General features: G+C 38.4%; 1 protein-coding gene across 26 annotated transcripts in view; it reads right to left on the bottom strand.

Moving 5' to 3' along the window:
• Para (sodium voltage-gated channel paralytic) overlaps positions 1 to 23,699 on the bottom strand; it is a 94,808-nt gene that overhangs the window by 47,842 nt on the left and 23,267 nt on the right. For 17 of the 26 annotated variants that reach the window (XM_078192109.1, XM_078192101.1, XM_078192118.1 and 14 more), the window contains exons 4-8: positions 22,411 to 22,588; positions 18,855 to 18,887; positions 7,732 to 7,887; positions 6,364 to 6,569; positions 1,901 to 2,029 (exon numbers count right to left, since the gene is read on the bottom strand). In XM_078192109.1, the coding sequence (XP_078048235.1) occupies positions 1,901 to 2,029; positions 6,364 to 6,569; positions 7,732 to 7,887; positions 18,855 to 18,887; positions 22,411 to 22,557 (671 nt within the window). In that variant the 5' untranslated portion in view covers positions 22,558 to 22,588. The remainder of the gene's footprint in view (positions 1 to 1,900; positions 2,030 to 6,363; positions 6,570 to 7,731; positions 7,888 to 18,854; positions 18,888 to 22,410; positions 22,589 to 23,699) is intronic. The other 9 variants (XM_078192325.1, XM_078192145.1, XM_078192213.1 and 6 more) reach the window with 1 other exon arrangement.

Here is a 23,699-nt window from a genome sequence, read left to right as displayed (position 1 = left end):
TTAGTTGATTCTTCATTCTGATCAATGGACGCTTTAAGAATCAATATATTACGTGTATTTATTAATTTACAGACTTATCATGACTATATTATATCTATTCTTTTGGTGGAAATTATTTCTTGGATTCTAATTTATCATAAAATATTTCTTTAACGCATCGAATAGCTATTTAAGCGTGTACCTCCAGTGGTACACGTGGCACGGAATGTGTTAAAGCGTTTTCATCACAATTTGTTTATGTTAAACTTCTATAGAAACGTTGAAAAGTTAATCGTCCGTACGTCAATCCATACAGATTTACATAATTAAAGTTTTTATAACTACCATATAGTTTTATGTCATTTTTGTTCCATAAATTAACATTTCGTTCTACTTTGAATCCATAAGCGTCTTTGCAGAATGGAACACCACAATAAATTCTATAGCAGTTTTGTTCTAAAACATGATTTCTTTATGATTTTTATTTATCGAAGCTGTGTATATAATTTGTAATTAATCAAAGTGTGAATTAAGTATGAAACAGTTGAGACTAAAATTTCTATTATCCAAGTCTTCGTGCGATTGTTAATATATTAAAAAGATACGAACGACTCGAGGGCTGAAACAAATTCGTAAAGTATGCTGCGTGAATCGTGAATTTCAGTACCATAATCGTCGGTGTATTCTCGTGCTGCCAGTTACAATAATCGAGTACTCGTTACGCCGAATAAATACACGTATTGACCAATCTATCAACAATTACTTAGTAATATATATGTTATATAGAAGGTATATAATATATGTATATACTCTAAACTACGACAATTAATAAAGAGTGATTGAGTCGGATCGACGTATATAGGACTAGTCTAAAACCAACATTACGATGATTAAGAAAAATATGGTACTCCTCGGTCCGATGTAACTAGACATAATAGTTAAAGTATTCTAATCCCCTATCTAGGTGAACTAATACTCGTTTAAATACACCTCTGTATTCGTATTCGTGTGACTATTACGTGTGGTTACATTGTTTAAGAATGCCTCATGTAATTGCAGAAATACAATCGGCCAAAATATGTGTGTAACATGGGAGAGAGAGAGAGAGAGAGAGAGAGAGAGAGAGAAAGAGAGAGAGAGAAAATTAGAGTTAGAGAAATAGAGGGAGAAAGAAAGAGAGAGAGAGAAGAGAGACTGATATTACGATGATGTATAATAATTACTCGATGCTACACGATTCTCCATAGCGCACTCAAGGTATCTAGCGAATGTCTACGGTTTCACAACCTGATTCACTAAATTCGGATACTAAGTATTCTCTCTTCAGTGGACCGGCGATATCTTTCCTCTCGGGAATCGGTCCTGTCCGCACGGCTCGCCTAAGATCGCCGTCTCGGATCGATCGGATCTATCTTGTCGGCATCTCGTCGTTATCAAACAATGGCAATCAAAACGTATCGACGAACAAACGACGCGAAATTCTCGCGGATCCTAGGCGACCGCGGATCATACCGATTCGATGAGTGTCAACGCGACGGTCATTTAGCCTAAATAGAACGTAGAGAAACAAATCTGTCCGGTTGAAATTAAGGAAATTGTTGAATTTAGTTTATCGATAAACCACTATCGATCTCTCTTTTCGAAAACAGATACGTGTGCACCTTCGCCGATCACTATTCTCTTTCGTCACACGCTGTATTCTCTACCATCATACTTTCCGTATTCTGTATTTTACTGCCGTACTTTTCGTCAATTTTCATTTTATCCCCACCCCTCCCCTCCCCGCTGGTGTTTCTCTCTATATACGGTGTTCCCTTTTTCTTTATATGTTACTTCTTGTTTTCTTTCTTCTTTTCGTTTTCTTTTTTCTTTTTTCTTTTTTTTTTTTTGGTTATTAAAGAATAAGTTTTTAACTACTCACGCTAAAGCTATAACTACGAAGTCGAGCCAATTCCATGCATCTCTAAGATAGGTAAAAGGCTGCAGAATGAAACCCCTCGCCATCACCTTAACGGCGGACTCAAATGTGTAGATGCCCGTAAATATCACTCTGAAAACAACAAACACACCACTCAGCTTTAAAATACGATTCGTTGCGCGCGTCGACGAGTTCTCTCTAACAGGCTAATCACTGTGTACGCCGCAATTGCATATGAGGCTGCATCGGCGACACTGCCGACACCGTGAAAAGGATTGCCGCCCCTATCGTCCATGGAAAACTGTATGCCCTAATTGCTTTCTTTAAATTAATCAATGTTTGTCGTAAATTATCAGACGGAAAAACTTATTGAATTAATATACTAATTATTATACTCAAATTTATTGAACTATTAGATTTATTTTATAATATTGTACTAGATGGAGAGATAGATATTATATTAGAAATATATTAGATATTCTATTAGAATTATATTACATTTATTTTATTCATCCTGTTTATCTGTCTCTTTGTTCCAAACATATATCCGATCGTCGTTAATATCATTACATTTGACCAGATATCAAATGTACAAATAAATTCATGATTTTCAGATTATTGTTATGATCGCAATATATTCTAGGAATTACAAAAATATAGAACTATTTAATGAAGTAATGTAACAATGTGTTACATTATATTTCATATATAACATTATTAATAACGTGTTTGCTTGTTAGGTATTCGATCTAAATTCATAAGAACCGTATAAACCCTTTCGACAGATTATTGAGCCATTTCAACATATTTAACAAGAACCCGTTATTCGCTAATCAAACTGATCATCGATCTGGAGATCCTTTACGGTGTGCAGTGTCGCTTCTGCGAAACTAGGCGTCAGTGTCCGATCGTTATCGGTGTCTGATCGATCTCAGATCGCCGCGGACAATTAATGTCTATTTAGAGCACGACCCGAGCGAACAATGATTATCTCGGCATGCTGTACAGCACACGGAGGCCGATACATTTCTCATCGACACCGGCACACATTTCTATGGATTTCATCGTTTACGTTTATTCGCACAGATCGGTCATGGTCTACACTACCTCTAGATAGACTAGAAACAAAAACTTACCAACGGATATACAATTGACCACAGTATCTCTACTCATATGTGTATGTATATAAATATATAGATATATAAATATATAAATATATAAATATATAAATATGTAAATATATAAATATATAAATATATAAATATATAAATATATAAATATATAAATATATGAATATATAAATATATAAATATATAAATATATAAATATATAAATATATGAATATATGAATATATGAATATATAAATGTATGAATATATAAATATATAAATATATGAATATATGAATATATAAATATATAAATATATGAATATATAAATATATAAATATATAAATATATAAATATGTAAATATATAGATATATAGGTATCCAGATATATAGGTATCTAGATATATAGATATATGTATAGATATAATAAATATATATGTATACATGTATATATATTTAGAGCTATGACACGTAGAACATCGCCTCAAAGTATCTATTCGTTACAAAACGTGTACTCGCCGTAAGCTTTCGATGGCTTTCCTATCTAAACAAACGTCAATCAAAGGCTCCGACAAAATCGGGGAGTGAAAGTAAAAAAAAAAGAGGAAGAGAGGTCGGATAGAAGGTGAAAACCATTAAAACGCGTGCCTCGTCATCTCCGGCTTAGGCTCGTAAGCACGCTAAAGCTACGTCGATTCACAGTCACTGCAGAGCAAGCGGAAATATATATATGTATTGATACGGCTACTCGTCGACATACTCGGACACCGTTCAAGAAAGAAATAACTTTTTGAAAATGTTACCAAGCTACTTGAATTCGTTCAATATATTGAATGGACTAGTTTAATGAGCAACGAGTAGAAAATGTCTGCAAGAATTGCAATTGGTTGACACGATACGAAGATATTGAAACGTTTAAGAAATAATTGTTTTATGTGAATTTTAACAGGAATCTTTGACATCTCGTTTATTAACTATTAACGAAGATTTAATAATAACCCTTTTGTGTATGGTAGACAACAACAGTAAGAAATATTACTGTAATTATTAACAATATTAAATAACAACGTCAAATAATTTTGATTAAATTTTCAGCATACCTGTAAGACACCAAGATCTACAAAACGCATTGTTTAAATTTTATGCGTTCAGATAAAGATGTTATTTCTCTCAATATTTTGTTATCTTTGTACGTATCCATTTTGTTAGTTCAACCAATTGCAACTATCGCAAATATCTGTTTGCGTAACAAATTAGTCCTTGCAATATCCAAAAGAAAGATCCAAGTCGTTTGGTCGAATTTTGAAAAGGTTATTCGTTACAAAACGTGTTTGTAATTCCATTTTGAAGGGTGTACGAATATTTTAGCGAGCGACTGTACATATTCGCTGAGAGAAAAAGAAAATTTGTTCAACAGATACATATAAAGGATGACAGGTGATACGCGATATCGACAAACGAGGAATAATTATTTACGAAAGCTTCATCGACGAATTTGATATTTGCCGAAACAGATATTAACCCACTGACAGCGGAAATCGGGCTAGCAATTACCCGAACTGATGGTTTACATTACGTAGAAACTAGTCCGTAATTAATAAAAGCTATTTGCACTATAAATCTTTGTTTTATTTCAATATTATTCAGTTTCAATATACGAACAGAAATAATTTTACTACTGAATTATTTGTGACCCTGTATCCGGCGTACATACGAGGGTTAATCTAATCTTCATTAATAATCAAATTTTCATTAATAATCAAAGATCCGTTAATAATCAAATTTTCATTAATAATCAAAGATTCGTTAATATTTATTAATGATACAGAGTGCAAAGGTGGACTCAATTTTGTTGAAAATGAAGATTCGTCGTGGAAAATGTTATCCCACGTGTTTCGATCGTTTTCCATACAGAATTACATTTCGTTCGTTAATAACCGTGCATCACCAGCCATCTCGTATATGCAAATCTCGCCGTCTTGATCCAATAAACATCAAAGTACAACTTTCGTTGGCATTGAGTCGATTGTTTCGTATTTTTACTTCTTTTGAAACGACAGCGGCAAAATTTCGAGCCGTTTCCAACACGCTGTCCTGATTGCTCTCTTATCGATCAGTCAAGTAACCATTCGATTCGAACGTGAAATACTTGTTCGTGGATTTTTAATTGTTCGCTTCCGTTCAACCGAGAATTATTCGAGTTGTCTCTTTAAATTTAAATTCTTCGCCGCTTGTACGAGCATCGTTCATTTATTTCAAAATAATCAAGAATGTTGATCACGTTGTTTTAGGCTTGATTATTCGTCCGTTTATAATTGTCACTAATCGTAACAGCAGCGAAATTTTATATAGACGTTTCATGGACGTGAAGTTAGTCATTTGTGATTCACAATTTAAACTACTGCTAATTTATCAAATTAGTCACTGTTAGATCAATTTTAGTAGCAATTGTATTGCTTTCTACACGACATTGATAAATTGATATCTGAGAACATTTATAAATGGTTGCCGTTGAAATGAAAAGAAAATGTAGCGGTTAAATTGAAATAAATATAACATGGTTTGAATGAAACGATTACCAATAAAATAGAACGATATTTCCATAAGAAACCTTAGAAGTTCGTCATCTCGAGATGCTACGAAGCGAAAGAACATAATCAATTTCTCGTACATTTAATAACATTATTATACAATTTAATTTCGTTAAGTACGGTCTCTAGCCAGTGTAAGGCAATTTGTAAATAACATTTCTGAAAAATATTAGGTTGGAATCTATGAAACGGGCGTTTTTGTTTAGTCAGTGTTCAGCTGCGACGCCCGTTTCATAGTTTCCAACCTAATATATTGGAAAAACACGACTTCTACCCAATTTATTAGATTGGCAACTATGAAACGGGCGTTTCTGTCTATGTTATATTCAGCTGCGACGCCCGTTTCATAGTTTCCAACCTAATATATATCTCAAATGGGCATATGCATTATTATTATTATTGTTTAAAACTTGCTATAACATTGCCCAACAGAACTTTCCGGTATCCCTAATATAAATCGAAAAGACTTGAGAAAATATCATACAAAGTATACAGCAAAAATAGAGGCTGCAATTATAAAAGCATTTCTTTTTCAATATTTTATAAGTTGAGATGCGTGCCACGAATCCACGATCGTGGTAGGGTTTAGAATCGAATCGACGCGATGCTCGTACAGATCGCGTAACCGAACGAAAATTAAAACGAAAGGAAACAGAGAGAGAGAGAGAGAGAAACGGTGGGAGTAGGCGAGAAGAGATAAATCGAGGTCTCGCCTTTGTTTCGGTGTTATCGAACGCGCGAGGCGAGGACGTACGAACGATACTCACTCCGTAGACTCGATGGTGGGCGTAGTGGGCATGATCATGAGTATGCAGTTAACCAATATTGTAGTGATAATGAAGAGGGAGAACAGTGGGTGAACCAATATGTAAATGGCCACGCGTCGTATCGGGTTGAACGGGTCGAGGATCCACATCGCGTCTGTCGCTGAGAACCTGAATATGTCCTTTCCCTTGCTGATGACGACGAAGGTCTGGAACATAAAACGCGATAGTTTTTAAGTGAAAATCATTACCATCGCGACCACCAACCCTAAGCGCTCGAATTTAACCCCTTGCGCTACGATACCTTTCGCGCTGATTCACGTTGATCAGCACTTATTTTTCTTTAACCCTTTGCACTCGAAGTGATTTTAATCGTAAATATGAAATAATTTTCCTGGCTCGTAGTATTTATATTCTATGCAATAAAGTGCACTTTTACGCGCACGAAATTGATTCTTGCGACTCGCAGCAACGGCTTCACTACTTAACAATTCTTTAAATCTAAACTTTATTGTTATCAAAATTATTTTGAACGTGATAGAATAATTTTAGTGGTGCCTCGGAGTCGCCATTCAAGTGCTAAGGGTTAATATTGTGAACAGTCGTTCAATTCTATTATTTTTAATAATAGGACCAGACAATTTTTATTTCTTTTATTGCCTTTATGTACTTTTGTTTTTAGACTTTGATAAGAGAAGAATTTAATTTTAATTCAATATAGAAGAAATGAATAATATTTGTATTTAATAGATGTTGTATGGAAGCTGCGTCACGAGTTTGAATTGTTATTATAATGCAAAGAATGTTTTAAAAAAACTGCTGACAATCATGGTAACTTAAACATTTCTCCAGACCTGTCATTGTGGTCAACGTGACCGGTTTCACATATTTCTATTTTAAAATTGTTCAAATTACGGAGACAGTATATAAACTGTGAGAAGTCTAAATAAATTCTATCTTCTTACTTTTATAAAGCAACACACTATCGATCTTATATTAAAAAATATATTCGAGCTTTTGGCGAACAAGTTATTGTAACTAGAAATCCAAAAGCAGTTTTTCTGGCTTACAGAGTGCTCTAAAGAGTCGAGTAAAAATCGCGGTGATGACCAGTCGAGGATGACTCTACATAGAGAAATAAATAAAAAAGAAGAGTAACGTTTCTTTTATTTAAGTTAAAAGACGGCAATTTCTCTTTTTCTTTGAACGATGATATCGTATGTCGAATGATAACATCGTGTATCGAATGATAATATATCGCCGACTATAATATCGCACGATTCGACAATTCGTCAGCGGTGATTTAACGATCCCCGCTGATCGATCGTCGTCGGCAGCGTTGCCATTGTACGTGTGTGATTAAACGGTTACCGTTTGGTTATGATAGAAACTATCGATATCCTCGAGAGGTGTGGAGGCCAGCTCGGGTGGAAATTCGTTGTGCAGTCGGACCGGGATCGGTGCTCCTTGCTCGAGCAACGGATCCGGCTGAGGACCCTCGTCCTCGTCCTCATCGTCATACCGTACCTGTGAAATCGAGAACACGTGTAAGACCCCTGCTGTTCCGAACGATAGCCGAACTATCTATGTAGAAAAAAAAATATATATGCATATATATATAATATATAATATATAAAAAGAGAGAGAGCTCTTTTATACGTTGCAATAAATCATCGTTACCGTATTAGACGTGCCTTAGGATCGAGTTATGTATGTACAAAATATACGCGCACTATGATCGTCGTCCATGTGTTCACCTCTCCGTGATTCAACGGGGATCCATTCGAGGCGACTGAGTGGAAAAGGGTGAAACAAATATTTCCAAAATCTGTTCGTCTCGGATAAAAAAAAAAAAGAAAACAGATCGAGCATAATGCGAGTGTTTGAAATAATGGCCGGCCTCGCTGGAAACAGGTCACCGTGATAACTTCGGCTGGGTTTCTGTTGCTAAACTATTTGTTGACGGATCAATTCGAGAGGGTTCACGCGATACTATACGAAATTGATGTCAAAGCGATTAACGTAGGAATCGTGTTGGCGCAACGGCGTCGCGCGCGTTACTCGGAAAATGTGCGGACTCGTGTTCCGGAAGTGCGACAGATCGTTCCACGGAAAAACTATTTGAAAACGAAAAGAATACGCGAAACGAAGGAACGCGATACAGTGAACGCGAGAGAGAGAGAGAGAGAATGAAAAGTTTTTAACGCCGGAATTAATTAATTAGGAGAGCGAACGTTTCTCGCGATGAAATTACACAAAGGCGAATGAAATTTCGCAAGCGTTCGCTTTGCTCTTTCATCGTACATTTTTCATAAATTTTGTCTGGCGATATTGTTCGGTAACGTGTGCGATATAAAGTTCGGAAACATTCCAGTACAAAGTGCTGGAGTTCTCGAGGGGAGAAAGTTCGGCCGGTTTTCGCGAGCGTGGTCCCTTAATTGTCCGTCATTCAAGCGCGGCCCAGTAACAAAAGCCAGCAGCGACGATCAAGAGGGCATATTTCCAGCCTGGGCCACCCTCTGTATGCGCGTGCGCGCGCGCGCTTGATAAGCGGGCTTGGAAATATTCATTTGTATCGTCTTCTATGTGTGTGCACCGGTTATTCATAACCCGCTTCTAGATGAGCTCTATGCGTCGTATATCGTTCGTATTGCGTTCAGTTTGTGTGCATCGCAAGACAACGGTCCCGAGCTTCAAGGCAGGCGACTTTGGTAGAACAATAATCGTGCGGAACGGTGACCGTCGACGGTTTTCAATGCGGCGAGATGGTCCATATCAGAATCCGTGAGCGGAGTCTTGCGTGTATCGGAAAGCGAGGCGATCGCCGTCTTTCAGTGACATCGATCGACGTCCGGCGCGGCGGCGGCGGTCCGTTCGGTCGCCGACGAGTTTCAATTTATTTTCGTTGGCCGATCCGCGGACTGGTTTTAATTATTCATGCTCGCCAAGCGAGATTGAGAGACAGAGAGAGCTTCGCCGGGGCATTAACGGGTTGCGAGAGGCGCGATCGAATAAAGAAAACAATGCCGCGGTGAAAACACGCGGCGGAAATAATTCGCGGGGACGCGTCGACACGTTACAGAAACACGGCGATAGGCGTCGCACGGGTTGCTTCTTTTTTCTTTTTTCTTTTTTGCACGTACATACGTGTACTTTACCGATAGTACGACGTTGCCCCACATTTTTTCTTTTCCTACTTTGGAAGCATCGGGAACATCTATTCCGCGTCTAGTCTGAAAAGCAGCTACGGCGACTAGTCGTATAGAAGCCGGTCTATATACGTGTGTACAGTACGGAATTGGTGCTAAAAGCGGGTCGTGAACATACGAACCTGGTGGAAGGTCCACGTGATCCCTGCTCGTTTCTGCTCCCTCTCACCCGAATTTCTCTCGAGAGTCATTATTAGAAATTCGAGGGTATGCCCACCTGGTTCTTTCTCGTTTTCGTTTCGATCTCTCTTTCATTCCGTTGGCAACCCCTCCCCGTCCCCGACACACCGCACACACCGCGTCCTCGCGCGGTTCATCGAATCGAACGACGCGACAATCGTCCGTGGTTGCGAGACAAGAGTGACCGCGAACGATCCGCGTCCCAACTCCGCTATCCTTTTTCGAACATCGACGGTGACTCCGGGATCTTTAAAAAAGGCCGCAACGGAATTTCGTGACGCGCGTTCCCGTCGATTCGCCTTGCAACCAAGAGATTCGTTATCACGTCGGTGGAAAGAAAACAACCGAAGGACTGTAACCCTTCCAGGCGTGCATGCCAATCGATATCAATTTGCGGGAGCATCTTGTCCCGTACGTGTGGCGTTCTTTTATTTTCTCTCCTCTTTTCCCCCATTCTTGATTGGTTCAAACGACCGAAGCGACCGTTTGCAATCGTTACGCCCAGGTCTATGTACCCGAGGACTATCTAGAAGCGCTTCTTTTTTTTTTTTTGTTTGTCACATCAAAAGAAAGAAAGATCGTTCTCCCAGTCGGATGCACATACACGAACTTCCTACGCCTAAATGAATGATCTATGGACTAAGGTTTGTATATATTGTATGTACAGTCTACCTAGATCTAATTTACGCAAGCGAGACGTGTCTGTCGATGAATATTCAGGCCGAGCATTATTGGGCAGAGCGGAGCACACGATGCGGCAGGACACGTCCGTCGTCGATTGGTTCGTTCTCTCTTTTTTTTCTTTTTTTTTTTTTTTTTTCTCGCTCGAGACGTTGAATAGAGGGATCTCGAGTAGGCTCGTTTCAGATCGATCAAGGATAAAAATTGCCTCCGTGTGTCAAAAATCCGTCCATTGTTTCGGGTACGCGGGCCTCGTCGAAATACGGGGCGAATCCAGAGGCTAAACGAACGATGGTCGCGATATTATCGCTTAACCCTTTTAGTACCGAAGAACGATATATCGTTGATGGCTACGCTCGAACACACGTTGTTTTCTTGATATTTTTAATAAATGATGATTTCATCTCTTATTTCCTCTTTCTTTTTGAATTTGGTAATTTTCAGGTTTTACAGAATTCTTGCTATTTCCTTTCGAAATTTTATCAAAGTTATCAAAAGAAATTTTATCAAACAAGTTTTGTACACTTTACTCGAGTAAACGTGATTTTTTAGTTGGCACTAAAAGAGTTAACGCGTTCGCTGGCAGCGTCGCGCGTTTCTCGCGATCATGATCTCGCGAGAAAAAGACCAAATTGTTATTGAAAATTCTTGTACGCGGCTTTGTACAAAGAGAATTTTCAAGGGTTCAGCGACGATATTTTTGTCGCATTTGGGAGAATGTTATAACTAAACTGCGCCTTTCTATGCAAAATGAAAATTGTTTGCATTAATTACAAGATACAGAACACTAGATTTTATTGTATATTTTTCAATGAAATAATTAATACACTTTCCACGAGGGTGGTATTAATACCTTTTTAAAAAGTTGAATTTTCTTTCATTTTATTTATGCATTCCGTATTCTTTTTATGTACTTATTATTCAAAATCTTATTGTCAGTTTTGCGATTATTAAGGGTATTTTAAAGGAGAATTTTTCAAAATTCATCGATTTTCCCTCGTCAGAGTTTAATAAAACACGATCTGTGACCTGCAGATAGTGCGTTAATATTTATTCCTTAAACATCACACGAATCATACTAAATAGAGCCATTTATATTATATTTATTATTAAAAAGTGAATTCTCTACGCTTCAATTATATTAATTATTGAATGAATTTCAAGGTGCTAGTATAGATATACTCTTCGCTTTACTTGCAAAAAAGTTGTAGAATAAAAATTTATATAATACATAGTTATAAGTATAAAAATATTTACGAGTATTCGTAATTAAGTCAATAAATTTCATTTTTAAATTTCAGAGGAAAAAGTTCCACTGGCCAAAAAATTCCTCGCAATAAGCGTCATCATTACATCTCGATTAAAAGCATTGAAATTCTGTGAAATTCTGTGAAATTCCGGCGAAACGCGTTCGCAGCCAGAGAAAAACTGCGAGACAGTCGGACGATGATTTTTGATTCGCCCTGTAGATCCGAGGCAGCTCGAAAGAGGATCGTTGTCCAGCGGATTTCGGGTTTGCCGCGAGCGCGCGGTCCGCGTAGCAGTAAAATCCATTTCCGAAAAAAAGAACCATCGCGAGCCTGGATCGAATCTGCGGCAGCCGAGCGGTTATATAACGGGTGGTCGCGAAATTTCCGCGGCGATCGATGCCCTTTGACGGCGGAGGAGCATCGTTTCGGCGAGCACTGTATTGCGACGTGGTGGCGATAAATCAATACGATCCCCAGGAGAGAAAGAGGCTACGCCATTGCGATCGTGTGTAAATTCGCACACGTTTTCGCCATGGTTTCGTCCTGCTGCCGAGAAACGGCGCGATCAACGAACAGAAGAGAGAAGAGTGATAGAGAGCGACAGTTAACAACGAAGAGAGAGAAAAAAAAAAGAAAAAGAAACGAAGAAGATTATTTGGTAGCACGTACATAGTATACAGAGTTTCTTCTTTTTTTTTCAGCGGCAAGCATTGCGGATACGGCATACGATCTATAGAAGCGTTTTCTTAGGCGGCCAGCGAGCTCTAACGCCGGACGTACGACACTCGAAAAGAAAAGGAAACGGACGCTGCAATTGTTACCTCTCATTACGGTTGTTCTTCCCTTCGGTCACGAGACCTGATTAAATTTCTTCGTGCTCGCGCTGAAGGATAATTGTACGCTGAACACTGTTGTTCTGTAAATCTAATTCGGCTGCGCGACGCTCCGCGACTGCACATAATTAAATGAAAACACTGGAGTTACTGTACCCGTCTCCATTAACGAACCGCGCTCGCGACTTTCCTCGTCGCGTCGTTTTATAAGAAAATGTTCAGCACCGCGCAAACTGCGCGATAATTTACATTTTATTCATTAACTTACCGTTTCTTTAAGTTACAGTTTGGAGAAGGCTCGACGGATCAAGAATTTTGAAATTCTACTTTTTTTTTTTTAATAAAAATTTAAAGGTTTATAGAATTATTTTATAGTAATTTCTAAATGAAACGATTAATTTACCATTCCTGCAAGTTGCATTTTGGAGGAGGTTAGACAGATCAAGAATTTTGAAATTGAACTTTCGTTTAACAAAAATTTAAATATTTGTATACTAATTTGACAGTAATTTTGAAATAAAAGCAATACGATTGTTATTTTCTCACACGTGCGAATGATTTTGCTCGATGCATTGTATTTTTCAAACCATCGAGAACAAAGTCCAGATGTTAACATTGAACAGCGTTCAATTTAAGCAGTCTCCTTCATATTTATTGTTTGGATTATGTTCAAACAGTTTGCGGACTTGATCGCGTTGTCCGACGATACGTTGAACGGCGTTGCAACACGTGAGCCGTCCTGTACATCTAACAGGTTACATTTTATAACAGCGGTGCTATTACATAATCGATATGTATTGATTGTAACTCTTCACCTTAACCGAGAGGTTCATGCATTTATATTTAGTTATTCGATAAGAAATAGTAACCTTGACTGGAACGTATCGAAAAAGAGAAGCATTGCTTGAAAGGGAAAGATATGCGCGTCACTGGCAGAAAGCGATCCAACTGCTTTTAATTTCTCTCTTTTTTGCAATAGCTCGTTTTGTGTAAAATTATCGAAACCATGGGAACGTTTGCATGTGAAACGTTTCTTGTTTAACTTTATCCGAGTACTTGTTACAATATTAATAAATCCGAATAAATTCTGTACCGTTGTTAACATGAATGGAATTTGAAAATTAAAAATTGTCTGTTTTAATTACAAGAATTACTCAAGTCAGATAAAAATATCTCTCCTGTTTTAATAATTGTGATTAGTTGGAACTGATTTAACAATATCATTGAATTCTCGCATAATTTTATTTAAAAGGGAAATCTACCGTGCTGGTCGAAATTTCCAGTTTCGCATTTTTCTGCTTAGAATTGCTCTAATTATATAAATACATACAGAGGAAATAATTGTATAAATTTTTTCATTTAATTATACGTTAAAGATAGACCTCGTGGCGAAATTATGAATATTCAGAGTTATTTTTATTCTGAGTTATCATTTATATAAAACAAGTGACGTTCAATTTATTCGATAAAGTTTCATTGCTCATGTTATCACAAAAATCTTTATAATCATAAAACATGTATACATGTGTATACATGGAGCAATATAAAACGGCTAATCTTAGTGCTCTCTAAATGTAATAAACTATTAATAAACACTCAAATAATCCTTTCGATTGAATACCTTCTGCCAGGAACGATGCGCGACTGTTAAATATATTAAAAAGGAACATCAATTAATTACAATCACTCGAATTCCCTTGAAGTACCATCCTCTTATAAAATTGTTCTAATTATAAAATTACATACAGAGGAAGTAATTGTATAAAATCTCTTAATTTAATTATACGTTAGATATAGACTTCGCGACGAAATTATGAATATTCAGAGTTACGATTTATATAAAACAAATAACCGTCAATTTATTCGATAAAGTTCCACTGCACATATTATTAGCGTTTATTAAACCTAATAAACTATTAATAAACACTCAAATAACCCTTTTAACAGCTACATTTACCGCTTCGATAAAATACCTTCCGCAGGCATTAACGCGTCGTTAAATAAATTAAAAAGGAAATCTCAACTAATCACAATCACTCGAATTCCCCTTTCCTTTAACTGCCATCCACTTTTTTTTCCAAGAACACAAAAAGTCGACTATTTTTCAAGCAGCTTGTCCGTGTTTTCTCGTCGAGGGTCGTACTCGCTTAGCAAAGCCAATGCCAATGCGTGTGTGCGTCGCAGGAGCGAACGGCCGCGACCGGACATCGTCTCTCGATCACGATTACGGTTCGGAGACGACATCCGGTCCCGTCCGATCGCCGAATTATCATCGAGACTTGAGATAGTTACCTGACCCAGTACACACAAAAGCATACACGGTCCGACGTGTTTAGTGCGAGTATATCGAACACGTGGATTCGAAATACCGTCTAGATACGAGAATTTTTGAGGAAGCACACAGGCGGGTTCTCGCTTTACGATCGTGTGTCGGTAAGACGTCAAGACACTTGCGACGGAGTGTATACGATGTACAGGACGATCCATTTCCGACGTCACCGCCCACGGCGGGACGACTGTTCGCGGAAAACGTGGACGCGGAACGTGTAGGCGTTCGCTTAGCAATTCGCTTAGGAGTTCGCTTTGGACTTCGCTTCGAAACTCAGTCGTTTCTCTGGTTTCGGTTCTGCAAGATTTACCGATTTCCTATTATGCAAACAAAATTGCCAAAGGTAAAGCGTTCAAGAAATTTCAAGAAATATCAAAAAAGCAAATATCAAGAAATTTTGTTTTCTTTTTATGAAGTCACCAGTCTACGTCGATTTTTCTACCTTTCTGATTTTGATGCGTTTACATCGATTAGATAGAAAAGCGTGAATTATACGCTCTTATTTATTCCAATCGATTCCATATCACCGTATAATGTTACATTAATCTTAGCAAAAAGATACAACAAGTAGATGATCAACTTCGTGGAAATTCTAATTGGCGTAATCGTGACAGAAATTGTAGTATACGCGTTAACTGAATAATCTGGCGCTACTTTAATCCCGTAGGTAACGAGATTATGCGAACAGAAAAATAAAACTGCTGATACGCAAGGACATTTCTTACTATCGCGCAACGACCTTAATTTCTCAGCGTCGACACCTACAAATCAGCAAAAGAATTCTTCGGCATTTCCGTGTCGCGACGAAGGAGTTAATATATTTTTCTCGAGTCTCGAAGCGAAGGCGGTCGCGTTTTTCCGTTCCACGCGCACGATTTTTGCGAGAAGCCGGCCCGCCGTGGATCGTGTTGCTAATAATGGATCCTCCTCGTGTAGGTGGACAGCGGTAGAATATAAGAAGCGTATACGTTTAGGTGGTACCCTGTGGTGATGTCGGGTGGGCATATGTGTGTGTGAAGCGGGCACGTCCAACCGGAGCACCGCGAGGACCAAGAGAGCAGGCTCGCTAGCAGGGCCAAGAGCAAGGGCCATAAAAGATGGCGCCGATGGGCAACGGGTAAGGTCACAGGCTCCACTCGTTTCGTGATCGTTGCTCCTGGGAGCTAGGCTCTGCTCTTTGCTCCTCCTCTGCTCGGCGCGGTTCGCGCGAGTTGGACGCGCGTGAACCAAGCTTGTGTGTTTCTTCTCGGCCACGATGTAGCCTCCGATCGAGATCGCCCGAATTTCTGCAGATCCGGCGCGTACCTTCGACCGTTTCACGGAATTTTGTCGCAGACAGTAGCGCGGTTCGGGGTAAATCAATTTCGTTTCAGAAGAGAAACAATTTTGTATAAATGCAATGTGGTGGTAGCATCTTATTCTATGACGTTTCGATTTGGAACATTCGATAGGACGTTGCTGAATTAGTCGAGATCGCTTTCCAAGTCCGCATTGAGAAATCAGGAAGCTAGAAGATACAGATTCTTGTAACGCGAGTGGTCCCTGCGATGCCGTGGAAGCGTCGCGATAGAAATATTTCTTGATGGCAGAAAATTTTCGATGACGTTTGAACCCTTTGCACTCGAAGCCATTTAAGGTGTAAATGCGAAATAATTTTCCTGGCGCATAGTATTTCTAAAGTGATTAGTATCTATAAAGTGCACTTTTATCCGTACAAAATTGATTATTAACGACTCGTAGCAACAGTTTTACTGATCAACAACTTTATAAATCTAAACTTTATTGTTATAAAAATTATTTTCGAACGTAATGGAATAATTTTAGTGGTGCTCCAGTGTCACCATTCGAGTGCAAAGGGTTAAGATTCGTTGGTGCTTTAGAAATAACGCTTTATTAAATAGCGTTTATAGAAATTAACATTCCCTGCATAGTTGAATCGAAATTTTAATTCTTAACTCTGAATACAAGCGTGGAAAGATATTGAGTTATACGACATCAAAATTATAATTATTGTATTCAAATTGTAATTGCAGTGTCTAACATTTGGGCGTTTCCTCTTTCCCACAAACCGTGATTTGTAAACTTGATCGAACAATATTTTCCTCTAAAATTTTTCGTGCAATTAAATATCAATCAAATATTCGAAATGATCATTTTCTTTGTCTATCGTAACGCAACCATGTATGCAGGGTAAAAGAAACGAAACAATTTTACAAAATTTCATGATTTCTCGTTGGAACGAATGTCTGTTCTTCTTGCCGAAATTGACTCGAGAGAACATAATCAAATTTAGCGATGTTTCTTTATTGTTTGATAATTCATTTCGTACGAAACATTATCATTAGACTGCAGATTTTACCAGTTTCTAACACTAAATAGTGTAAACGAAACTTCGGTGAAACCAAGTACATAATTATTAGATCGCGAATCTTCAACGCAGATTTTCAAATAGCAAAAGAACGTACATATTAACAATAACGGTTTATTTTATTTCTGCAATGAATAATTTTTTAGCCAACAAAGGAATTCCTTCAAATCTCCTTTTTGTAATTCGACGTGTGCGAGTAAAAATTGACATAATTACTTAGTAATTACTAGTCATTGCAATCACCAATTAGCGAATTTTTACGCGAAATAAAAAAATAATTTTGTCAGATCAAGAAACGATCTTCAAAACAATCTACCAATCGAACAATCTACGATAAAACAGAAAATGGTCGAAACATCAGAAAACTATAAAAACACTAGCAAGCTATTTCCATATAATAAAAATTGACGAAAACGAATAATACTTTGTTATATAACATCTGTTTTTTGAAATACTTATTTCATTGCTCCTGACAGCACGGTTTTTCTCCTCGTGCTCTTTTCACAAAAAAAGATATACAGTCTATTGATCACGATAAAGAAAATCAATATCTAAGACAACGATTTATTTTTCTAAAAATTTTGTTCTCCGATTCGTCAAGAAGAAAGAAGAGATCTGACGGTAAAAGAGCATGGAAATCGATACCGATTGCAACGACAGTATTGCCGCATATGCGGCACCGAGAACCGTTTTCCGAACGATCGTCGAGCACGCAGCATCGACGGCGTCGTCGCGTTATTGGAATCGTCTAATTAATATTTCGAGATGCAGAGATATTAACACGGGTGCAACGCGAATCGAATCGAATCGATCGCGTAGAATTGAAAGTGGTATCGAAACCGTATCGATCGGATTAGGGTTGAATCGAAGGCGAATCGAACGAATCGATCGGATACGAATCGATCGGATTCGAATCGATGTGTACACCGTGGCGTTCCTGAGAGTCTCGTGTCGCGTGTATGGAGGGAATATCACGGGGTATCGTCTGCCAGTGTGCTCCGATCGACGACGGTGATCGACGACCAGATGTTAATGAATAGAATCGTGTGACAAGAGGCGGTGTGCATCGACGCGTGTTAATTATTTTTTTTGATCGTGCACGATCGAGAGTGGAGAGTTCGATAAATGTTGGAGAGAAAGAGACGGTGCTCGCGTAACGTGTGCACGTACGTGTAACGCGTGTATATGTTTTCGTGTAAATGTTAGTATATGTAAGTGTATCTGTATGTTTATTTGTCCCTGAATTTATTTTTTTATATGTGTATATATTTCTGTGTATGTTTATGTGCGTGGATATATTTCTGTATATGCATATGTACGTGAATATGTTTCTGTATATTTATATGTACGTGGATGTATATATGTATGCGTATGCGAATGCATTTTGTGCGCAAGTAAATAAATATGTATTCTCATTGTATCAATGTATGTATGTAGAAAAGTAACATATGTATGCGCGTGTATGTACGTTCGTGTTCATGGATGTATGTCTGTATATTATTACGTGATTGTGTATATAATTTGTGTACGATTGGGCGCGTATGCGTGTACGTGTGTGACGTGTGTATGGGTAGAGTACAGATGTCAAGATGTCGTGTAATATGTGTACGTGTGTTTATTACTTAGCGTGACGTAACGTCTTACTTCTTTTTTCTTTTTCTTCCGTCCAAAACCTCCCTGAAATTGGAGAAATGGAGAAACAGTCGTTACACACAGAAACAACACAGAATAGAGGGAAAGGGGGGGGGGTGGTGTATTTTTTATGCGATGGTGGTCGGAGTATACGGTATAGTGTGGAGGATATAGTTGCGAGAGAGAAATAAGGTTTTCCATAATGTGCAGTCGGTGGGAACAGTAAATAGGCGGTACGTGATAAGGTGTCCGAGAGACAGAAGGTGGAGAGAGGAGGGGTGGGTGGGGGGAGGGGGTAGTGGAAGGAACCAGAGAGGATCGATTCAAAAAGCTCCAGAGATAGAGGCTACAGAAGATAGAGAGAAATAGAGGGGAACAGTGGGGGAGACACGTAGTGGGGAGACAAAGAGATATATATATAAATATATACATTCTATTTATGTATGTATATGTATGGTATAATACATGTTAATATCGGGACGTCCGCGACGGGGAGAAATGTCGAAGCAGGTGGGCCAGGCAGGTTAAGGGTGGCGGATGAGGGAGATAGTGGGACGTCGAAGAGTATCGAATTGATACAGTACGGGACTTTTTCCTTCTCTCTCTTTCCCTAGGCAAAGTTATGTCAAGCCGTGTTAAAGTTAGTTATAGCAAAGTTTGCTACCCTCGTCGGCTGTGCTGAGCGAGGAGATCTTTCTTAATTAATACTGAATCGAGAACTCGGGATGTAATGGAATGATAGGCGCGCGCGGCTGATCCGGTCCAAATAGCGACGTCTGCACTTCGCGATGTAATCGAGACGGTCTCTCGATGCGACAAGTATTGCGTAATAGGCACCGGAATATGCAAGTAGAGGAAGAAGTTTCTCGATGGGTGCTGGAGTCCAAGTGGTAGATGATGGTCTGTGATCAGACGCCGCTCGAGACCGATACTACTCTAGACTCTGCCTCGTAGCTAATTGAACGCCTATACATAAAGTTTATCGGCTAAACATTGGCACAGTCGTGCGCATTTGTTATTACGAAAATTATCAGTTGATCGAAACGAATATATAAATAATATAAAAAAATATATAAAAAATAAGAAACAAATATAAATAGCAATTGATAACGCAGAACCTTTTTAAACGTTCTATAAAATGTTCGATCATTTTTATATTGAATAAGAAACCTGTATCTTGATTACTGTTGCAATTAACATGATTTTTTGAATTTGTTAAAGATGTTGAAGAGTCAATTTTATTCTGATCGTTACTGTCGCGATACTTGGAACAATATTCTAAGATTATAATGAACTAGATAATGTTGAGAAAATTGATGTTTTTCGATTTTTTATCAGCACATATCGAAAAGAATTTATTAATAATAGTTTACCTGTCGATCTTATTAAATTTTACAGAAAATTTCAGGTAATACAAATCTGTGTTCAAAGAAGAATTTATTTGACGCCGTGTACCTCGCTAGCCTCGAACATAAATTAATCGAAAAATAAGTCTCACCGCGATCAATTATAATTGTCAAATAAAATTACGAAATCGTGCATTTCGAACGGCGCCGAATGTGGAATAATCGATGAACGAGACAATATGAATAGATTAGTTTCCACGATGTTCGGACCGAGTGTCACCCTATCGCTTGACCTACTTATTTTTTGAAAGGAGCCCTAAATCTCTCGAGCGCCACGAAATCGTTAACTTCTCCCGCTGTATTATTCCAGTAAAATTTCCTCGAACGCCACGTGGCATCCGTATTCTCGCATGCGACGTTCGATTTTGGCTTTAACCGTGAACGACGACGTCGGGTACAACGATTCGAATTAGAAACGAACACCCCGTGTGCAGAGCCAGTAGTACATCTCCTTGGCTATGCAGTGGTACGTGCGTAAGGATGGTTTGCTATACATTGAAGAGCACGGCGGAACTAGAGAGAAAGAGGGAGACAGAGACATACATAGAGAAAGAGAGAGAGAGAGAGTAAGAGAGGAGGAGCAGAAGAGAGAGAAGGGGGGAGACAGTAAGAGAGAAGTACAGGACACAGCGGTATTTATGTACGTATAGAAACAGGCACAGATAGTGACACTGCAGACATCGAGCTCGTACGCGAAACATATCTTTGGTAACACAAAAACAATACATTACTCTGGACGACAGTCGTGTTATACATACATATATATATAGATGTTCGTATATATATATATTTATATATGGACAGATATAAATATAGAAAGAGAGACAGATGTAGATGTACAAAAGTCGTCAACAGGATAGGCATGTATCATCACTACGTCAGCAGTAAAGTTCAAGCAAACAATTAACGCGACGGGTAGCGACAATCGGTTTGTTACAACGGGGGTTTAACGTTCAGAACACCGCAGCTTGACGAATAATTCATAATCACAGGTATATATGATTGGTGTACATGAAGTAACAGATCTCGCAAAAAACGGCACTGCAGCTACGCACAAAAAAAGATAAACAATTATGGGGTAAACAGATGAAACGGACAGAGAACAGGAGATATATATATAATATATATAATATATAGAGAATAAATGTCCATCGAGAGCGTCACGGACAACACAAGTGAAACAGTGCGCGCGACACCGATCAATCCCGATCCATGGCGACCAGACGCTTATGGTTTCTCGGTTTCGCCTGTAGAATAGAATTTTCTTCTTCGATCGAAAGAAATTTTCGACAACGTCCGGGCATTGATCGATGCTCGGGCACTGGTCACGATCAGTGGAAACATATGCATCGTACTGTTAGTAGCGATGCTTTGTACGTTGGACGACTCGCTAATAAAAATATCTGCAAAATGTAGAACAACCTGTGGTATCGATGTTAACACACGAGCACCTACGACAATCGTTGGCGTCTTCTTGTGTGTGTGGGGGGACTTCCGTTTACTGGAAACGCGCACGATGTCGGTTCGTAATTTGCCAGGTGGGTTGGGGGTGAGGACAAGGCGGGGAGAGAGAAAACGTAATCTAATCACGGCCCATCGTCTCGTTACACACGAAATGGAATATATCTCGGTTCTGTTACAGTGTCAACGGTCGTCGAGTTTCTTCGCATTTCTGGTATGTACGTACGTGGATGCACGTTATAGGACATGTGGTTGTATGGGAGATTCGGTGGATGCTAAAAAAACGAGTGCGAGGACGATCGACCAAACTCGTCCGCCTGCATTTGAAACGGCAGCCTCGTTAATCTTTCACTCGTCGTACGCGCCATTTTCGAAGAACCCGCTCGAACTTGAGTTTTGGATTGGAATTTGAATTTTAGGATTAAATTTGGGGGGATTAGATTCAATCCCGAGGTTTCGTTTCGAGTTTATGCTTTCGTGGTTCGCGGATCCGAGGTATAACGTCGGAAACAAGGCGGAGTCTTCGTACGGACGTGTTTGGTCGGTCGAGCCGTATTAAACGAAAATAAGAACATAGCGAAACAATCGTCTGGTAATTGAAAACAGAAATTAAAATATAATCCTACTAGCCAGCCACGATCACTCGAATCGATGATGGCTACACTATTTTAGGCGGAAGAAGATACGCCCGCATTTCCTACCTCGCTCTGCGCTCTCTTCTTCTCGAGCTCCTTCTGCTTGGCATGTTCTTCGGCAATGCGAGCCTCGATCGCTGCCAGGGACTCCCGCGTGAACGGACGGAACAAAAATCTTTCTTCCTCTGATACAGAGTCAGAATCTTCGGACATTGTCTAAGCTGCACACAGCTGAGCCACCTTCCTGCGAAAGAAAATACAGCAATCATGAGATTCGTGAAATAAGAGTTAACGATATTTGGACCTTTATTTATAATCGATATGTAGATCTCTATATAATTTATGTCGCGTTCTCCGTCGGCTTGCATTACTTCCGTCGATTTATGCTGCAAATGCATGAGATCCACGATCCGGTGACGCAGGTTTTCAACTCGAAATCAATATTTTAACAGATCACGTCCATTTTAATCAATTTCTAGGCTAAATACGAATTTTATGACACATAATTACAAATAAGTGAATTTAGTTTGTAACGGGGTGAATTTAATTTATAAGAGAGCGAATCTCATTTACAGAAAGAAATTTTTAGACCAAATACGAATTTTATTAGACATTATTACGAATGATTGAATTTAGTTTGTAAGAGGGAGAATTTAATTCAAAAGAGGGCGAATTTAATTTATAAGAGAGCGAATTTAATTTATAAGAGAGCGAATTTCATGTACAGAAAACGAAAAATTGATACTATAAAAAGATCAATCTTTAGTACATTTAAGACCTGTATTTTTTAAAACGTCGCTCGAGATTTTTAACGTAACAATCTTGCTTACGAAAACTTCATTTTTGTTTGTGCGCCTTTGAAAAATATTAAAAAATTTTTTTCGCTACAAACATTTTTCTAATCAAGTCTTCACGAGTTGCGAAAGCTTTTGTTGGAAAGCGTACAATTTTCAGAAAAACCAACATATCTTGGAAACGTGTTTTTCAAGGAAAATGTACCAAGCTAAAAGTAGGTCAGCGATTTTGCAAAAAGAAAAAGGAAGATACAGTATTATTCTTGAAAAAGATTGTTTGGTGATGGCTATATTCAAGCAGCAAGCTGTCTCGATAAGAACTTATAATTACTTTGCAACGAATTCATTTGCGTAAGGCGGACAGTGTTTTGAAGCTTCTTAAATTGTACAAAGTAACAAAGTGCGTCACTGAGATATTTTATAGCCTTAGAAGCGAATTTGTCGTAGTTTTATATCGAAAATTTATCGTAATTTTAAATGGAAAATTCATCGTAGTTTGAAATCGAAAATTCATCGTAATTTTAAATCGAAAATTTATCGTAATTTTAAATCGAAAATTCG

The sequence above is a fragment of the Augochlora pura genome, chromosome 2 (genome assembly GCF_028453695.1).
Source record: "Augochlora pura isolate Apur16 chromosome 2, APUR_v2.2.1, whole genome shotgun sequence".
Classification (NCBI taxonomy): domain Eukaryota; kingdom Metazoa; phylum Arthropoda; class Insecta; order Hymenoptera; family Halictidae; genus Augochlora; species Augochlora pura.
This window is presented reverse-complemented; position numbering and strand designations above follow the sequence as displayed.